Genomic DNA, 16,848 nt, shown 5'->3' with positions numbered 1-16,848 from the left:
AATGCCTGTTTTACATTATTTACATACCAGTTTTCCTTGAAGCCAACACATATTAGAAAACAAACACACTCTTGGTGTTTGGTTTTTTGTTGAGTTTTTTTTTGTTTGTTTTTTTCCTTATTTTGGATTTGGTTTTTTGTTGGTTGTTTTTTTTTTTTTTTTTTTTTTTTGTTTGGTTGGTTATTTTAATTAGGTAAAGTAATATATTAAAAGAGATGCTCATATGACATTGTTTTGCTTCAATACATTTATGTGCAATACTATATCCAGTCAGTGCTGAACGTGACCCTGATGAATTAAGGGGTTGGGTCAAACAGTATCAAGAGTGGTGTACTGTGAAATTACATGTATTTGTGGCATGCATATAAACCCCATATAGATGTAACTTATAGGTTTTTTTTTTACAGTGGAGTATTCAACAAAATATTAATATTCTATACAGTATTCCCTTTACATCTTCCATTGAAAAGAAGGAGCTAATCTAGCAAATTTCTCAAGTGATTTTGAAGTTGTGGCTATATTCAAAAGAAAAGAGAAATTAGCATTTTAATTATGCATTTATTCCTAATGTACCATGTTCATATCATTACTCCTTAGAAGTTGTTTAGTTCTCTTTTTAGGCCAGAGAAACCATACCATCTTGTAAGATACTACTTTACTGAGCTTTTAGGTTGTGTTCAGTGGTGAGAGTGATTTAATGACGTTTCTGTGGCCTTCATGTAGGTATTTTGGAAGTGTTGCACTGCATCTTGATTGAAAGCCCAGAAGCTTTAAATCTAATATCTGAGGAACACATCAAATCCATTATTTCACTGTTGGATAAACATGGGCGCAATTACAAGGTATGTTTGGAAAAACTAAGAATGTAATGTTAATCTTACAATATTTTGTGGGGGGAAAAGGATGAGAAATATTTCATTCTAAAACCTTTAAAGGAATAAAATAACTTTAAAGTACACTTGCAAAATTTCTTTGTTGAGATTAAAAGAATGTTTAATATATAAATGCTTTTCAGCAATTTTCAAATACCAAAAATTTGTATGAGAAATAAGCAGTTAAGAAATATTGGTAACCAGTCAGAACATTGGATTTGATGAGAAAATGAAGTATTCTGGTAGCTGTAAGAAAGTGGGCAGAGTAGCTTGCTTTGTGATTCAGGGCTCTGGAGAATTGGTGGACTACCATTGCATCCACAGATACAGAGAACTATATCCTGCAAAATCATTCCTAACTTGAGTAATAATAATAGCAGCAGAAAAGAAAAGAAATAAAATGAGAAATCAGAAAAATAATCCAAATATCTGAAAACACAGGTGTTCTGAAGAAAGAAAAAACCCCTGAGTTTCCAGAAGATATACTGGATGAAATTAATTTAGACACCCATATGCAATTTATTATGATAGAAGAAGGTGAACAGAGTTTCTGGCTGCGACCAGGATGACATCACAACACAGACGAAGATATAGGTTTTTGTGTGATTTTCTGATGTGAGTTTCCTTCCTCAATTAAAATTTTATTTGAAAGACTGATAACCTCGAGGAAGAACAGAGGAAGTTTTTGTGAGCTGAAATTACTTTCTCTTGTAAATCACTAATACAGAGAACCTAACCAGCTACAGACACAGTAAAGGAGAAAAGAATTTTTAAGCAGGGTTAAGGAGTATTAACTGATATAAGTAGGCATAAGAAAAAAAAGTTGAAGTTACAGCAGGAAGTTCAGATTAATATTTTTATCTTTTAACAAGATTACTGTGTTATGCCAGTCACCTAGAAAGAACCTTTTGTCTGAAACATCTCAATGTAGATCTTATAGTGAGAACTTGGAGCAGAAACAGAAAATATGTACAGGACAAGAATTATACTGGGTAATGGATTTGTTAATTTCTGTTTGTAGTGTCTTTGGCTATACTTCAGCAAGTACTAAAGAGTGGGTGGGAAGAAATAAATTCATCTGTTATTCCACAAACACTATATCTTGTTCTCCTGCTAGATTAGAGATTCTGTTGAGATTTAGGAAATAAGGAAAATAATGAGTAAAATACTCCTGGAAATTATTGAGTTGAAGGCCTTTTTAAATTAAAAGCCTTCGGTCAGAAATAAAGTCAGCATATTCACAGAGGTTATTTAAACAGTTCACATGTAAAGTCTGTGCTGCTGGTAATCAGTAATGCTACTGAGATGCTTTACAGCTGAGTACTGCTCAGATTATGTGGTTCTTTAAATGGTTATGCTTCTGCTAGATGATTTCTGCCCAATAGCAGAAGGGGTAGAAAGGAAAATGCTGGGACATAGAAAAGTGTTTAAGCAAATATATTAGCTTAAGCAGTGTAAGCTGTCAGTGATGGGTTTGTGTTCAGTTCACTAGTCAGACAACAGGAGTAGCTAAGATGAGGTTCATATTCTGCTGTTTCTGGAGTTGTACAATAGAAATAACACAATCAATGGTGTGAAGATGTGTCTTTTGTTGTGGAGGTGGTGTGTAGCAATCTAGACCACTTGGGCTCCTTGCTCAAAGACTGTTTTTCAGAGGTCAAGTACACATGGAAGTTTCTCTGTTTGTTTGTGAAAGTGTGCAGCTTTTCTCAGTATTAAGCAACATGTTACTGTGTTTTCTCTTCCAAAACCTCCTGTTCCAGTACTCTGTAAGAATGATATCAATCTCTTTCAATTTTCACACTCAAGAAAAAAAAAAAAGAAATGAAAAGACATCTGAAGTTTTAGAATAACATCTTTTTGAAATTCTGTTTTGCTTTATAGTGAGATTTTAAAGCATATTTAATTTTATAAAAAAATTGAATATTTCTCAAATTGAAACATTGTTTCCAGAAGAGACTAAAAAACAATCAGTCTCATTGTCATTGAGAATTATCCACTTGGCACAGGAATTTTTTTGGGCTGCAGAAAATTTATCAAGGAATTTAATTTTATGTTCAAATTTTCATTGAGATTTAATTAAAAAGTCTTTAAGAATTAGCATAAGGTTGTTTTAACTGTTTTGTCTGATCAAAATGAGAATAAAGCCTCTTAAAGGAAGGTTTCTGATGCATCCTCAAACCCTGTGCTCTGATGTTATTTTCCACAAATGTTTGATATCCTCTATCAGTAGTACAGACTACACTTGGTTCAAATATGTGAGAAGTATATAGAAAACAATAATGTGTATATATCCCTCCCCTTAGGGCTATCCTGAATGTAAATTTAGCTGACAACTGAATAATAGTGCATGCTCCTAGCTACCTTTGTCTTAGTATTTCTGATTTTTCCTTTAAGGTTCTCGATGTGCTTTGCTCTCTCTGCGTCTGCAATGGAGTTGCAGTCCGTGCCAATCAGAACTTGATCTGTGACAATTTACTGCCCAGAAGAGACTTACTTTTGCAAACACGTTTGATTAATGATGTGACAAGGTATAGTGATATGTTGTATTAGAGAAAATTATTGCTGTTATATTAGGAAAAATTGAATTTCCATATCTTCAGTAAGTAATTGAATAAAAAAAATAACCTAAGAAATATCCTCAAACTTTCAATATTGAGAAACACACCGTGGGAGGTGATAATGTATTATGTATTAAGTTCTGAAAAAATACATTTTTACTGACAATATGGCATTTGTATGGAACCTGGGATCAAATAGAAACATGAAAGCTGCTTGTTGCTGACTTGAAACAGGGAACAGAGTATGCAAATATACTCTGAAGTTCTTCTGTATTTTAAGAGGGACTTGAGTTCCTGGCAATCAAAGTCCTGATTTTGATTTTAGTAAATGATTTTGTCATTTCTCTTTTGTCTCTAAGTTTTTTCAAAGCATGGAACCTCTACCTTAGAAGATGGTTCTACAGCAGCTTTATTAATTTATGCAAAGTGGTTTACTTAAAAAAATATTACAAGCAAAGTGTGGGTACCTATACTTATATCATACTTGTAAAGAGAATTGGACAATTATACAGCAACATAATTGTCACACTTTATGTTTACACTAACTGGCTTGCATTTTCTTTCTTAGCATAAGACCAAACATATTTTTGGGTGTTGCTGAGGGTTCTGCACAATACAAGAAGTGGTACTTTGAGTTAATAATTGATCAGGTTGATCCATTCTTGACGGCTGAACCCACCCACTTGCGGGTTGGATGGGCCTCTACCTCAGGTTATGCCCCCTATCCTGGAGGTGGAGAAGGATGGGGAGGCAATGGTGTTGGTGATGACCTCTACTCTTTTGGGTTTGACGGCCTTCATCTGTGGTCTGGTGAGTGCCTTGTGAGCTACCACTTATTCTTACAGTTAACATTTATCTATGTTTACCTTCCATTTTTGGTATATATAACTTGCTGTTTCATAGTGAGCTACATTCAGAACTCCAGGTTATCAAGAATGTATTTAGAAGTTCAGAGCAGACTACTTGTCTGAGATGTTAGCCAATATTGAATTGTACCAGTTAGGCTTTTTTAGCAGATTTCCCAGTTTTCATGACTTTGACCGCAGAATGGCATTTTCCAGATCTAGATCAATACTGAATTAATTCTATCTGTCCAAAATAAATGGATGTATTGATCTCAGATAAATTAAGTCTATACAAATTGACATTTGCATTATTATTTTACTTTGAATCTACAGTTGAAGGAAAATGGGTTATTTTTAACCTGTTGAGAGATCTGAAAAATTGAATTAAAGTTTTGATTAATAATTTCATTATCAATTTTATCAATAAAAATAATAATTTTTTAATCAACTTCATTATTTTAGTCATTGTGTGTAGAGTCTTTAATTATGAACGATCATATTATTTTTTCATCCAGATTTCTCTTGCATGCATAGTAAATGATGGTTATTTTTAGCTTGCTCAATATGTGACCTGTGTTTCAATGTGCAATTTTCAAGGCATCAAGACAAAATCCTTAGTTTCCCCATATTTCTCAGTGCCTTTAAATGCCATATACATCTAGGTATTCTTTAATTGCTCTGAAAATAATAGAGTGGGGCCATACAAATGAAAGGTGTTTTAATTAGACTGTATACACTGAAGTAAATTTTATTACATTAATTCTAATAATTCATAATCTGAGAGTGTTTTCTTTGTTAATTTATTAAAATAGTTCTAGCATTGGGTTTTGTATATAAAATATGTGTGTGCAGACCCAAATAATTCAATATTTTATTCCAACACTATTGAACAATTATCCAGTGTCAGAAATTATCTTTTTTCGGAGAAGACTAGGAGGCATCTGTAACATACTCCAGTAGAAATGGCTGAATAAATAATTTTTTAAAATTAAACCTGCTTAATATTCTGATTCCTAAATGCTTTTATCCTAGGTCGGGTACCCAGAGCTGTAGCATCTGTCAATCAGCATTTATTGGCATCTGATGATGTGGTTAGCTGCTGCTTGGATTTAGGTGTACCCAGCATTTCATTCCGCATTAATGGGCAGCCTGTACAGGGAATGTTTGAGAACTTCAGTACAGAAGGGTTTTTCTTCCCTGTCGTAAGCTTGTCAGCAGGTGTAAAGTAAGTACAACTTAATTTTGTTTTCATTGCTGTCTTATCACACAAAATATTGTCCAAATTCTAGTATGATTTATTCTGTTTTGCTGCTTCAGTTCTGCCCAAATAGCATCTGGAAGGAAGGCAGGGAAGTAATGATTTGTTCAGTGATGATTTCACTTAAAAGTGTCACGTGAGCCTGTAAACTATTTCATCAAGTCACAATGTCTGGACAGTATTATTTTATGGGTATTTGGTGACCTAGGGGAAATTAATTTTGTTTCATTCCAATTATCAGTGAAAAAAAACATGTTAGAAATGCAGCACCATATTTTGCACTAATTAAGGTTCTCACTGGCTTTCTCAGCAGGGAGTAAAAAAACCTAAATCATCATGAAAACTGATACTGTGTTCACAGTAGGAAACAGAACTGATGAGAAGCAGTTTTGGAACCTCTTTACTAATATTCCCCATTTCCCACCTCTTCTATAGATAAATTACTGAGATTCAAACTTACTGTATACAATTTATATAGCTGTCTATGTTCAGTGAATTCAGAAAATCTCCTGAAGAATCAAACAGAATAAAGGAGGGCCAGCAAAGATTTAGTAAATAAATTTCATTTATTCTCCTGGAGTGACCCTACTATGTAGCTGCATTAATACAAAGCTTTTGAAAATATTAATTACATTTTACTGTAAGAAATTTGCCAAAATTGGTGTAATTATTTTCTTTTTTTTCATTCTTATTTGATATTGCTTTTATATTTTGTGAGAGCATTTTTCTTTGTAGTTTATAGTAACATTATAGCTGATGTTAGCAGCAGATGTATGTTGTTGTCTGTGTCTATTGCTACCAGAGAAAATACTTTTACATGGGAATCTTGAGTTCATGAGTTAAGGAGGGTGTTCTAGGGTCTTTAATCTTTTTTAAAATGTGAACAAAATATGTTGATATGTTCTACTATTCCTATAGCCTTCTGGTCACTCCATCTCAAAAAAAGTAGGGGTTAATTTCTAGAGATAACAGGATTTTTTTCTTTTTTTTAGCATTTGTTTACCTCTAGAGTTTGGTCACTTGGGGATCAAAGTATGCAGCTGGATAGTTTTTGTCTTTGTTGTTTCTCCTGGTATATTCTTAAATTTATATGACAAATCTATATCTGAGGAGAAAAAGAAAATTTTAGGGGTTTACAAAGAATCTTAGTTGTGCTTCTGGAACTCATTCCCTGTTGGAAGATTCAGTATAATATTGTTTGCTTTCTTAATGTATTAAGGTTTTAGTGGTTTTTTATTTTCCTCATATGCCAAACTGTCTGCATGTGTTCACTGAGACGTAACTTTAAAACTTTCAAGTTATGTATCAATAGTCCCAGTAGTATTTTTAAAGTAACAGTCCAATTTAAATTAGATTTGTGTTTCCAAATGCCTTAAATCCATTAAAAAAATCACAACTTACAGCCATTTGATTTTAAATAAGAACAGTATCTGCTAGTATGAAAGCTCGGTAACACTTTGGTATTTACCAAAACATGAAGAACACATGCATTTTTGTAAATGGTAGTAAAACAAATACGTAGGCTTCTACACTATTTATTCATAGTGATAGTATATGCTGATTATTTAAGAGTCTAATTGCTTCATTGAAAATTGCACAGAGTTCGTTTCTTATTGGGTGGACGTCATGGAGAGTTTAAATTTCTGCCTCCTGCTGGCTATGCTCCCTGTTATGAAGCATTGCTTCCGAAAGAGAAGATGAAATTGGAACCAGTCAAAGAATATAAAAGAGATTTTGAAGGAGTGAGGGATTTGTTGGGTACAACACAATTTCTTTCACAAGCTTCTTTTATCCCTTGTCCAATAGACACCAGTCAGGTATGTGAAGTTTGCAGTAATGGGATCTATAACTTATGTCTATTCAAAACTTAAATTCACAATATAAAATCTTCACTCTTTCTTAGCAATTCTTCAATTGCTTGTTGTGATGCACTAAGTAAACTAAGTGATCTTGGATACAAGGTGGGGTAACTGGAACCTCTTCTTATTTCTGGAATTGTTATGCTCTTTCCTTAGATTGCTCTTCCTTTTCATCTTGAAAAGATCAGGGACAAACTAGCTGAAAATATCCATGAACTATGGGGAATGAATAAAATAGAACTGGGCTGGACATATGGCAAGGTATGTTTTGAATGACCTGCCTGGGCATAATCACCTGTATTAGGTTAAGTCTCCTACCAGCCCAAACCTTGACTTGGAATTTGAATAGGATATGCAGTGGTGGTCTATACATTACCAACAATGTGACCATGTAAGCTAGAATTGCTTATTTCATTAACTATGGAGGAGCATTTATAGTGTACGTTACAAGTAAATCATGGGAAAAGGAGATTTATATAGTTATGAGTAGCTGTCCCTGAACAAAGATAAATGGTATCACTTACATTGACTTCATTGCTGCAAAGAATTTACTGAGTTTTTACTGTGATTGTTGATTCTATCAGGAAAGTACTCCTTTCTGCTATCCTTTTGCAGATACGGGATGATAATAAAAGGCATCATCCTTGTCTTGTGGAATTCTCAAAACTGCCTGAGACAGAGAAGAATTATAATCTACAAATGTCAACTGAAACCCTCAAGTGAGCTTTCAATAAAAAAGAAAATAAAGTTTTAAATTTTTATTTTTATTCAAGTGCATCATACTGTTGTAAGATATAAAAACCATTAAAATATCTCTTTCAAAGATATTCTGCTAACTTTCCTAGAAGTCCCAGGAACCCAATCAGACTGATGTAGAAAAACTTTGTCTCTATAGAGACCAAATCTTGTTGGTTTTAATGAAGTCGTAGAAATCTCAAGCCATAGATTTGTGCCTTTTTAATCTTTGAAGGGCTTATTTATTATCCTGATAAATGAAAATATTTGGGTTTTTAAATACCATTATTTTAGATTACTTCCATGTTTTTAAGTATGGTTTCTTCTGCGTAATTTTACAATGCATGAGAACTGTAATGTTGTGTTTAACTAATGCCATTTTTATGCCAGAACCCTTTTGGCCCTTGGATGTCACATTGTTCATGCTCATCCAGCAGCTGAGGAAGACCTTAAAAAAGTCAAACTTCCTAAAAAGTATGTGCCTTATGGTAACAGTTACATATTATAATATTTATTATAAATATAAAATATTTTAAATTCATTTAAAGTATACTGGATATGAACCCCATACATGATAAGGTTTTAGAGATCTCTGGTTAGGCCATTACTTGGCTGTGATGATGTTGGCATGTGAATATTGCTGTGCTGCATCATCTTCTGAAGCTGTTGAGAGGCAGAAACAGTAGTATACAGGCAATTGTAGCAGTGTTACATCACCCTAGAATGGAGACTCCAAAACTCAATACAACATTGCAGTGCTGTTCTGCCTCATAGTAAAGAACAGTCTATTCATAAGATGGTAAATCTATTTACTTGAAAGGGAGTTTACCACTTTATGGAGACAGAAACAGCAAGTTGGACACTTTCCATTTCGCTTCAGTTTATCAACCCACCATATGTCTTTTTGTTCTGAAAGAAATTTATCCATGAGAAACAAAGTCAATTGTTTCAAGTGAGCAGTAAAATACATATTTTTGTGATACGAGAGATGGTAATCTTAATCTTAAAATTGATGGCTCAATTAAAAAAGTAAAATAGAGCTTTACTCAAGATTCATACTGCAGAGAGTCTATCATAATACTGGTTTGCTATTATTCTCATTAAAATACCTACTGCCTATATGAAACATCCTAATTAATGGAAACTAGACTTGAGCAAAAGAGAATCTGAATATGTCTAAAAGGGCAGGTTGTCCTTATACAATATGGAAGGGTTGGAGAAGATAATGGCTACTGCTGAAAAATTACTAAACTTTTTATTCAGTCAAAAATGGTGAGAACAATAGTTAAAATTTTTTTCTTCTGTTGGAAAAAATGGCAATGAGGTCCTTACAGAATAGTTAATTAAAATACCATACTTAATGATACATAAGAGAGGTACTTTCATAGGAAGTCATCATACAGATCTTTAAAATAGAAATTACTTGAAATGTTTAAATGACAAACATATATAAATATAAAAAGTTGTCATTCAATAAAAAATTTTGTTGCTTTATAACAACCGTTTAGGCATGTAAATATGGATCTGAGTCACATTTAATTAGCTATTGTGAAAGTAGGTGGAAAATGAGATGGTCTAGAATCCAATTTATATCCTAGTCAATAACCAAGTGCAATGGAAGATTTTTGCAAAAGAACAGGGAGAGTAGGAGATTAAAAAGTGGGGAGAGATAATGATTTCCACCCTATGAATCCTTCATAGAAAGATTTAAATACCATAACTGGGATAGCTTGACTCTCTGTTTTGCTTTGTTGACTTACAGTTACATGATGTCAAATGGATATAAACCTGCCCCTCTTGATCTTTCTGAAGTGAAATTGTTACCTTCTCAGGAATTTCTAGTTGACAAACTAGCAGAAAATGCTCATAATGTCTGGGCAAAAGATAGAATAAAGCAAGGATGGACCTATGGCATTCAACAGGTAGGAATTTCTTTACATGCATTTGGGATTAGTAAAGAATGTGAGATTTTTTTATTCCAGAACATCATTTGGGAGGGAGTGTTAGTTAAGATGACAAATACTGACTTCCCTGTAATAATTGGAAAAGCCAGAGGGGATTGGAAGCAGGAAAAGAAGCCCTACATATAAAAGTCTGGATTGTCAGACCTGTATGTTTGCAGCTGCTGGATGTATGAGAATATATTTCCACCCTTCTCCTTCATTCTTGTATTTAGGTTTTCAGTGTTATTAACAGATAATTAATTGAGCTTGCATTCATAGAACTCTTCTTCATCAATGCTGCTTCTCTTCTGAAATCATTACATGATGCCAAAGTATACTCTGTCTCATTATTCAAAGTCTTTGTGATATCTAAACAGACTTTTCTTCTTGTTGTTTTTTATTATCCCTTTCAGGATCTTAAGAACAAACGTAATCCTCGGCTGGTGCCATATGCATTATTAGATGAACGTACTAAAAAATCAAACAGAGACAGCCTCCGTGAAGCTGTCAGGACATTTGCAGGCTATGGCTATAGTATTGAGCCACCTGACCAAGAGATAGGTATGTATTTTCAATAAGAATCATAGTCTTTTTTAATGACATTTATAGTTTCTTTTCATTATTAAAAGAGAGGTTTTTTTCCTCTGTTTATTTTTGCAGCTGACCAAACAGTAGAAAAAGTCAGCATTGACAAGATACGATTTTTCAGAGTAGAACAATCCTATGCAGTGAAGTCTGGAAAGTGGTACTTTGAGTTTGAAGCTGTGACAGGTGGAGACATGCGTGTTGGCTGGGCCAGGCCAGGCTGTCGACCTGACATAGAGTTGGGAGCTGATGACCAAGCATTTGTATTTGAAGGAAGCAAAGTCAGTACACCTTTACCTCTTTTGATCTACAAACAGGCTAGACAGAGGGCTACAACATAGGTTTCCTCTGTGTACTCAACATCAACTACCAGCATGTTTTTGATTCATATAAAGATATCTCTGAGCTCTGTTTCACAGTGGATAGTACCTCCATTTTGGTTCTGTCATAAGATTATGCTAACAAAGAAGTGTTGGTTTGTATGTATCTTCCTAGGCTGTATCCAAGTACAGAAGTCTGCCATGATTATAAACAGGATACAGCACTCACTTCCATTTTTCATACGTGATGTTCTACGAAAATAAAAAAAAAGGTTCTTTATTCACTGAAAGAGCCTCAGTCTGTTTTCCTGTTTCTGTTTTTTTCTGCATATACTTTCTTCCCCAGCTTTACTCCTAAAGGACTAGAAGGATGACAGTGTGTAAGAAGTTGATCCAGTGAACAGTAGTTCTCAGGTTCCAAATTGCTGAAGTTAGGGTGCCTTAGTCTCTCTATGTCCCTGTTATCTCTAAGGCAAAAGTCATGTTTACAAAGTACTGTTTACAAATTACTTTAATATCTGGAAAATAAAATATCTGGGTTTCTTATTTTATTTTGTATTTATTTTTTAATTTACCACTGTATTTATTTCCTTGGTTTTCCATTTAGGGCCAGTGTTGGCATCAAGGCAGCGGATTCTTTGGACGAAGCTGGCAACCAGGAGATGTAGTTGGTTGCATGATAAACTTGGATGACAAGTCAATCATCTTTACTCTGAACGGAGAGTTGCTTATAACCAGTAAAGGTTCAGAACTTGCATTTGCTGACTTCGGAATAGAAAATGGTAACTTCCCCTTTAAAGTCACAGGGTTATTGGAAGACAAAATAATAAAAAACAAACAGAAAAACTAGTCTGTCATGACTCAGTGAACTGAGAAATCATATTTCACTGATATGAGCCTTCAGACTGTGCTAGCATTACTTTCATAAAAAGTTATTTTGAGAGTGATTGTGTGGCACAAACTGAATTTCTTTTCTCCTTCAACCACATTAATGGGGTTTCAGAAGTCAGAGTGGATAAATTTTCTCAGTGTTGCTAGGCTTTGTCAAGACTTCAGTGCTGTGAAGAGGTGGTAATAATAAGTGTCCTGAAAAAATTCCAAAACCTGAAAATATAGTCTCTGATAATCTCACTGGAGTGTAAATATACTATGTTCATATCTGCAAAGGACAAAATGAGTACAGTGCGGTGAGAGTTTGTATCAAAAGAAAGATCTTTGCAACGTGAGTCTAATCTTTATTTTTTTTTCCTCTGTCCTATTCCTAACTTATCCAAATATCCCGTTTTCCTGGGATATTTTTCCTCTTCTGTTTTTGGCCTTTAGTTTTTCAAAAAAGTAGTATCTACATACTGTAGTAAAAGAGTTGGGGAATATTTTCAAGTGGATTTGCATTCTGTTTTCATTTACTTTTTCTTTGTAAATGTATCTCCACCAGCCAGTAATAGCTTTTATACCTGTTAGTAATTGCCAGAAAACTTTGCAGTTGCTCATTGCTCTTCTTTGATCTTACCATTGATAGAGTTTTTATAAAGGCAAAGAATGAGTGACTGCCTTAACAAAGCTGTACTCAAGTCTCAAAATTTAGAAGAGAAAATGTCTCCTTTAGAGGTTGAACTGTGGGCTTTTCCCTAACTTTGCTCCAAATTCTGTGTTTTTGGGAAATGGTGAAATAAGTCAACAGCCTTTTATCCCTGTGTAAACATATATGGAGATCAAAAAGTTGAGTCATAAAAAATGCTAGCATTAAAGGAGTGTGTATTTGTCCATTGTGAATGATGGAGGAATGAATGCTGGCAAAAAAATTTGTACCTACTCATGATAAAATAAATTTTAAGCAAATGTATTGAGATACTTGAACCTCATCTCAAAGTTCTTTTGAAAAAATTGGCACTCTCAGAAACCATATTTAACTTCTGTTAATAACTTTGGTCTAGCCAAGGTTGGCTTCCAGTGACCATCTTTTTGCGTAATGCCATGTTTATTAGTCTAAAAATGAGAAAGATAACAAATTAAATGGGATAGTGCCTAAGTTCTCAGGTAGCAATTATATTGAACATAGACATTGGTATTTAAGGTGGCTTTAAATTCTTGCTTCGGTCATCACTTCATGTGCATTACTTGTAGGAGCTAAAGTTTAGTTCACATTAGACAGATTGAAAATAAAGAATGTCTGGTTTTAAACCAAGTTATTAAGTTTTGCTGGGTTTTTTTCTTTAGGTTTTGTTCCAATTTGTGCACTGGGCCTATCTCAGATTGGTCGCATGAACCTTGGAATGGATGCCAGTACATTCAAGTATTATACGATGTGTGGCCTCCAAGAAGGTTTTGAACCTTTTGCTGTTAACATGAACCGAGATGTTGCTATGTGGTTTAGTAAACGCTTACCAACATTTGTCAATGTCCCAAAAAATCATCCTCACATTAAGGTAACATTACATGTCAGAGAGACACCTGTTCAATGATTGTTTGTTTAGCAAGCTGAGACATTAAACCCTTACTAATGCTTACTGTCATCAGATAGTTTGTCATATTACTCTATTAAGTAACTCTTAGATAATTCCAGATGATCTTGTCCATCTTCTTTTTCATTTATATCCTATAGATATACCTATCTGGTTTATTATGTGACTTAATTTATGTTGGGGTTAGCTACTGGAAGCATGTTAGCTATGGGGGTTTTTTGTATTCTACCTTACATGCACTTTTACTTTCTAAACCTTCTCTAATGTAAATTTTTCTTAAATATCTGAAAATTGTTCAGCTGAAGTCTGAGGACATTTAAGTGTACCTGTGGTGTCACAGATTCTTTCATTGTGATACACCAGTGATAAGAATTCCAAAACTCCCTAACTAATCTATCCTAGAGCAGAGTAATATATTCTGTCTTTTCTATAATTTTTTTCAAATTAATATATTCCAAAATGATATGTTTGAGTTCCTGAGGAGACTTTTTATTACAATCTCTCTAGGCCATTTATTTTAATTTAGGTATAGCCAATTATTCTCTTATTTCAGCATTTTTTTTTATTTTATCAGGATTATTTCATCATTATTCCTGACTTTAAAATATTCCTGACTATAAAATATATTTAAAATATCACTGAATTTGAAAATGCACTTTTTCAGCTCAAGGGAAAGTAATATTGAACACAAAGTCCATAATGACCCTCTGAACAATTCTAATTGATTTTTCTTCTCATTGTGGTGGAAAATTACTGATTCTTGTGATGCAGTTTTTTAATGACTCGCGTACTCAAAGTGAATTAGTTTAATAAACTGTATTTTTAAATTTTTTTTTACTCCCGAATGAAACATTTTGAAAATAATTTTTTTAGTCAGGAATCATACTGAATCTGTTGATTCCCTTGCTCTTCAGGTTAAATTCAGTGTCAGAGAACAAAGCTGCACAGTTTTGAAGATAATTAATTATGAAAAATTTAAGTTTGCTCTTTCAATTTTCTCATCCTCTAGTAGCTTAATAACTTAGGAAGTTTTCAGCATTTTGTTGGATAGACTTATTTAAAAATATTTCTATTATTTTTAGATATGGAGAATTGATGGGACCATTGAGAGTCCACCTCGGTTAAAAGTTACTCACAAAACATTTGGCACACAGAACAGCAATTCAGACATGATATATTGTCGTTTGAGTATGCCCATTGAGTTCCACTCATCATTCAACTTCGGCATGGGTGTGGAAAATGCCTCCTCTGATGTTTTCCAAAAACGGTTAGACCTGGGTTTGGTTATCCTACTTCATGCTTTCAGTGTAAATGTATTGTTATATTATTCTTTATTATTGTATACTCAAAATTTCTCTGCACTAGGAACAGATTACCATGAAATGGTGTGTCCAGACAAGAGAGAACCTTTTCTAAATAAGTGCATCACAAGGTCTATAGACCTTTGCCTAAGCAGCTCCATTTTTTTCTGAATTATTATGATCTGCAAAAGCTAGTCTGGAAAACCAGCTCAGAGTCATTTGCCCTTTGGATTATTGCTCACCAACATCATTGCTCAATAGCTCATTGCTACCAGAAAAATGCCCAATTCATTAAAAGAAAAAAAGATTGTGGGAAAAGTTTTTAAAGATACTGGGTATTAATGGGCGCTGCACCTTTCTGAGTTACCTCCCACTCTCAACCTTAATTGCAATTAACTATTTTACTTGTATATTTGTATCCTGAAGTCTTTGCTAATGCATACTCAATACCAAGCAAAGCTGGTTAGCTAGTAAGCTGACTTACAGTAGTTAGCTTTTAAGTATACTTAGCCTAATAATGACTAATTTTTCACTACTTTTGTTTTATTTAATTATTCACTGATTTTCCTTTATCTGTAGAAAGCACAGCCAAGAAATTGCTCCTCCTTCTACTACAGTAAGTAAATATGTTGAGATGCTTAGTTCTTCTGAAGTTTTGAAGTAGATTTATTTGTGGCAACATGTTCATTAGAAATCAATATTCGTTAGAAATCAATCTGTTGAAAGAAGCCTTTTTAATAATTTTTTATGATACAACACTTTATAAATAATTAGGTCCAGAGCTGCGTTATTTGCAACTTGTGTAAACATAAACCTCATCAAATTAAAACACTAGTCTGGTTTTTTTTTTATTAAGAGTATTTAAAATTACTTATTAGAAGAATGTGAATTACTATTATTGAAGTTTGATATACAGGAGATTTGATTATTCCTTGATAAAATACTTTAAATTTCTATTACTAATATGCTCTTTTCCTCCTTTCAGTATTTTTACTCACTACGGATATTTGCTGGCCAAGACCCATCCTCTGTCTGGGTTGGCTGGGTAACACCAGACTATCATTTTTACAGTGAGAATTTTGACCTAAATAAAAATTGTACAGTGACAGTTACTTTAGGGGATGAGAGAGGCAGGGTTCATGAAAGGTAAGGAATTATTCATAGTGTACTAAAATTTTTATTTTAATACTGTTGTTTAAAAGTCAGATGTTCATAAGCTCAATGATATTTTAAATATTAATTTAAGCTAATAAGAAAATTGTTTATGGAGTATGAGTTTTCTGTGCTCATTTATATCTGAATGTTTTTTAGATAGACTTGTTAAAGTGAATTTATCATTAATGTTCTCTTGTGAAGAAAATTTCTTTTGGAAAGAATTTTAAATGAAAGATGCTTCTTTAATTTAATATCTGTATTTACTCCCTATGGATGAAACAGTTTGTTTAGCTGTAACTAACAAGTGCACACAGAAGCCTGTGAAATTTTTTCATAACTATGAAACGGGAAAAAAGGTATTCCTCCATTGAAAAATGCATGTCCACCAAGTTCAGTGGGACTTATGCTTTGTTCTTGTTGCTCTTTCAGTGTGAAGCGCAGCAACTGCTACATGGTTTGGGGAGGAGATGCAATTGCTAATTCCCAGAGGACGGGTCGCAGTAATGTTGATATAGAAATTGGATGCTTTGTTGACCTGGCTACTGGAATGGTGTCATTCACAGCCAATGGAAGAGAGCTTGGCACTTGTTATCAGGTATTATCAAATTTTCAGGAAGCTATCTAGTAAGATTCTTGTTTTTATGTTATTTTTCCAGGAATCTAACTGGACACCATTTGTGTGATAATAATATGTTTTCCTATATCATTCTGATTTATCCCTCTTTTTCTCACTCCTTTTAAGGCTATGTTTTTTGAGTTGTTTCAGTATGTTTGGATAAATATTTTTTTTACATCTCTCTGCAGTTCAGAATCTTGATTAATAAAGTTAATTCTTTAAATTGTTTTTTCAACTGAAACTATTATACAATAAAGGGGAAATAAATATTTAAACTAGATGAAGGTTAAAATTAGATTTTATATATAATTTTTGATATTAATTAAGAAGAAAAAT

General features: G+C 33.5%; 1 protein-coding gene across 1 annotated transcript in view; it reads left to right on the top strand.

The window, feature by feature from the left end:
* RYR3 (ryanodine receptor 3) overlaps positions 1 to 16,848 on the top strand; it is a 198,456-nt gene that overhangs the window by 79,707 nt on the left and 101,901 nt on the right. The window contains exons 16-32 of the mRNA XM_058025703.1: positions 724 to 842; positions 3,270 to 3,403; positions 4,002 to 4,243; positions 5,311 to 5,503; positions 7,137 to 7,353; positions 7,552 to 7,656; positions 8,011 to 8,114; positions 8,521 to 8,604; positions 9,893 to 10,052; positions 10,487 to 10,634; positions 10,734 to 10,939; positions 11,586 to 11,760; positions 13,196 to 13,404; positions 14,523 to 14,707; positions 15,321 to 15,357; positions 15,727 to 15,887; positions 16,326 to 16,491. Of these exons, the coding sequence (XP_057881686.1) occupies positions 724 to 842; positions 3,270 to 3,403; positions 4,002 to 4,243; positions 5,311 to 5,503; positions 7,137 to 7,353; positions 7,552 to 7,656; positions 8,011 to 8,114; positions 8,521 to 8,604; positions 9,893 to 10,052; positions 10,487 to 10,634; positions 10,734 to 10,939; positions 11,586 to 11,760; positions 13,196 to 13,404; positions 14,523 to 14,707; positions 15,321 to 15,357; positions 15,727 to 15,887; positions 16,326 to 16,491 (2,645 nt within the window). The remainder of the gene's footprint in view (positions 1 to 723; positions 843 to 3,269; positions 3,404 to 4,001; positions 4,244 to 5,310; positions 5,504 to 7,136; positions 7,354 to 7,551; positions 7,657 to 8,010; positions 8,115 to 8,520; positions 8,605 to 9,892; positions 10,053 to 10,486; positions 10,635 to 10,733; positions 10,940 to 11,585; positions 11,761 to 13,195; positions 13,405 to 14,522; positions 14,708 to 15,320; positions 15,358 to 15,726; positions 15,888 to 16,325; positions 16,492 to 16,848) is intronic.

This window comes from Melospiza georgiana, chromosome 6 (genome assembly GCF_028018845.1).
Source record: "Melospiza georgiana isolate bMelGeo1 chromosome 6, bMelGeo1.pri, whole genome shotgun sequence".
Classification (NCBI taxonomy): Eukaryota; Metazoa; Chordata; class Aves; order Passeriformes; family Passerellidae; genus Melospiza; species Melospiza georgiana.
Note: the sequence above shows the minus strand (reverse complement) of the source record. Positions and strands in the feature narration are given on the sequence as shown.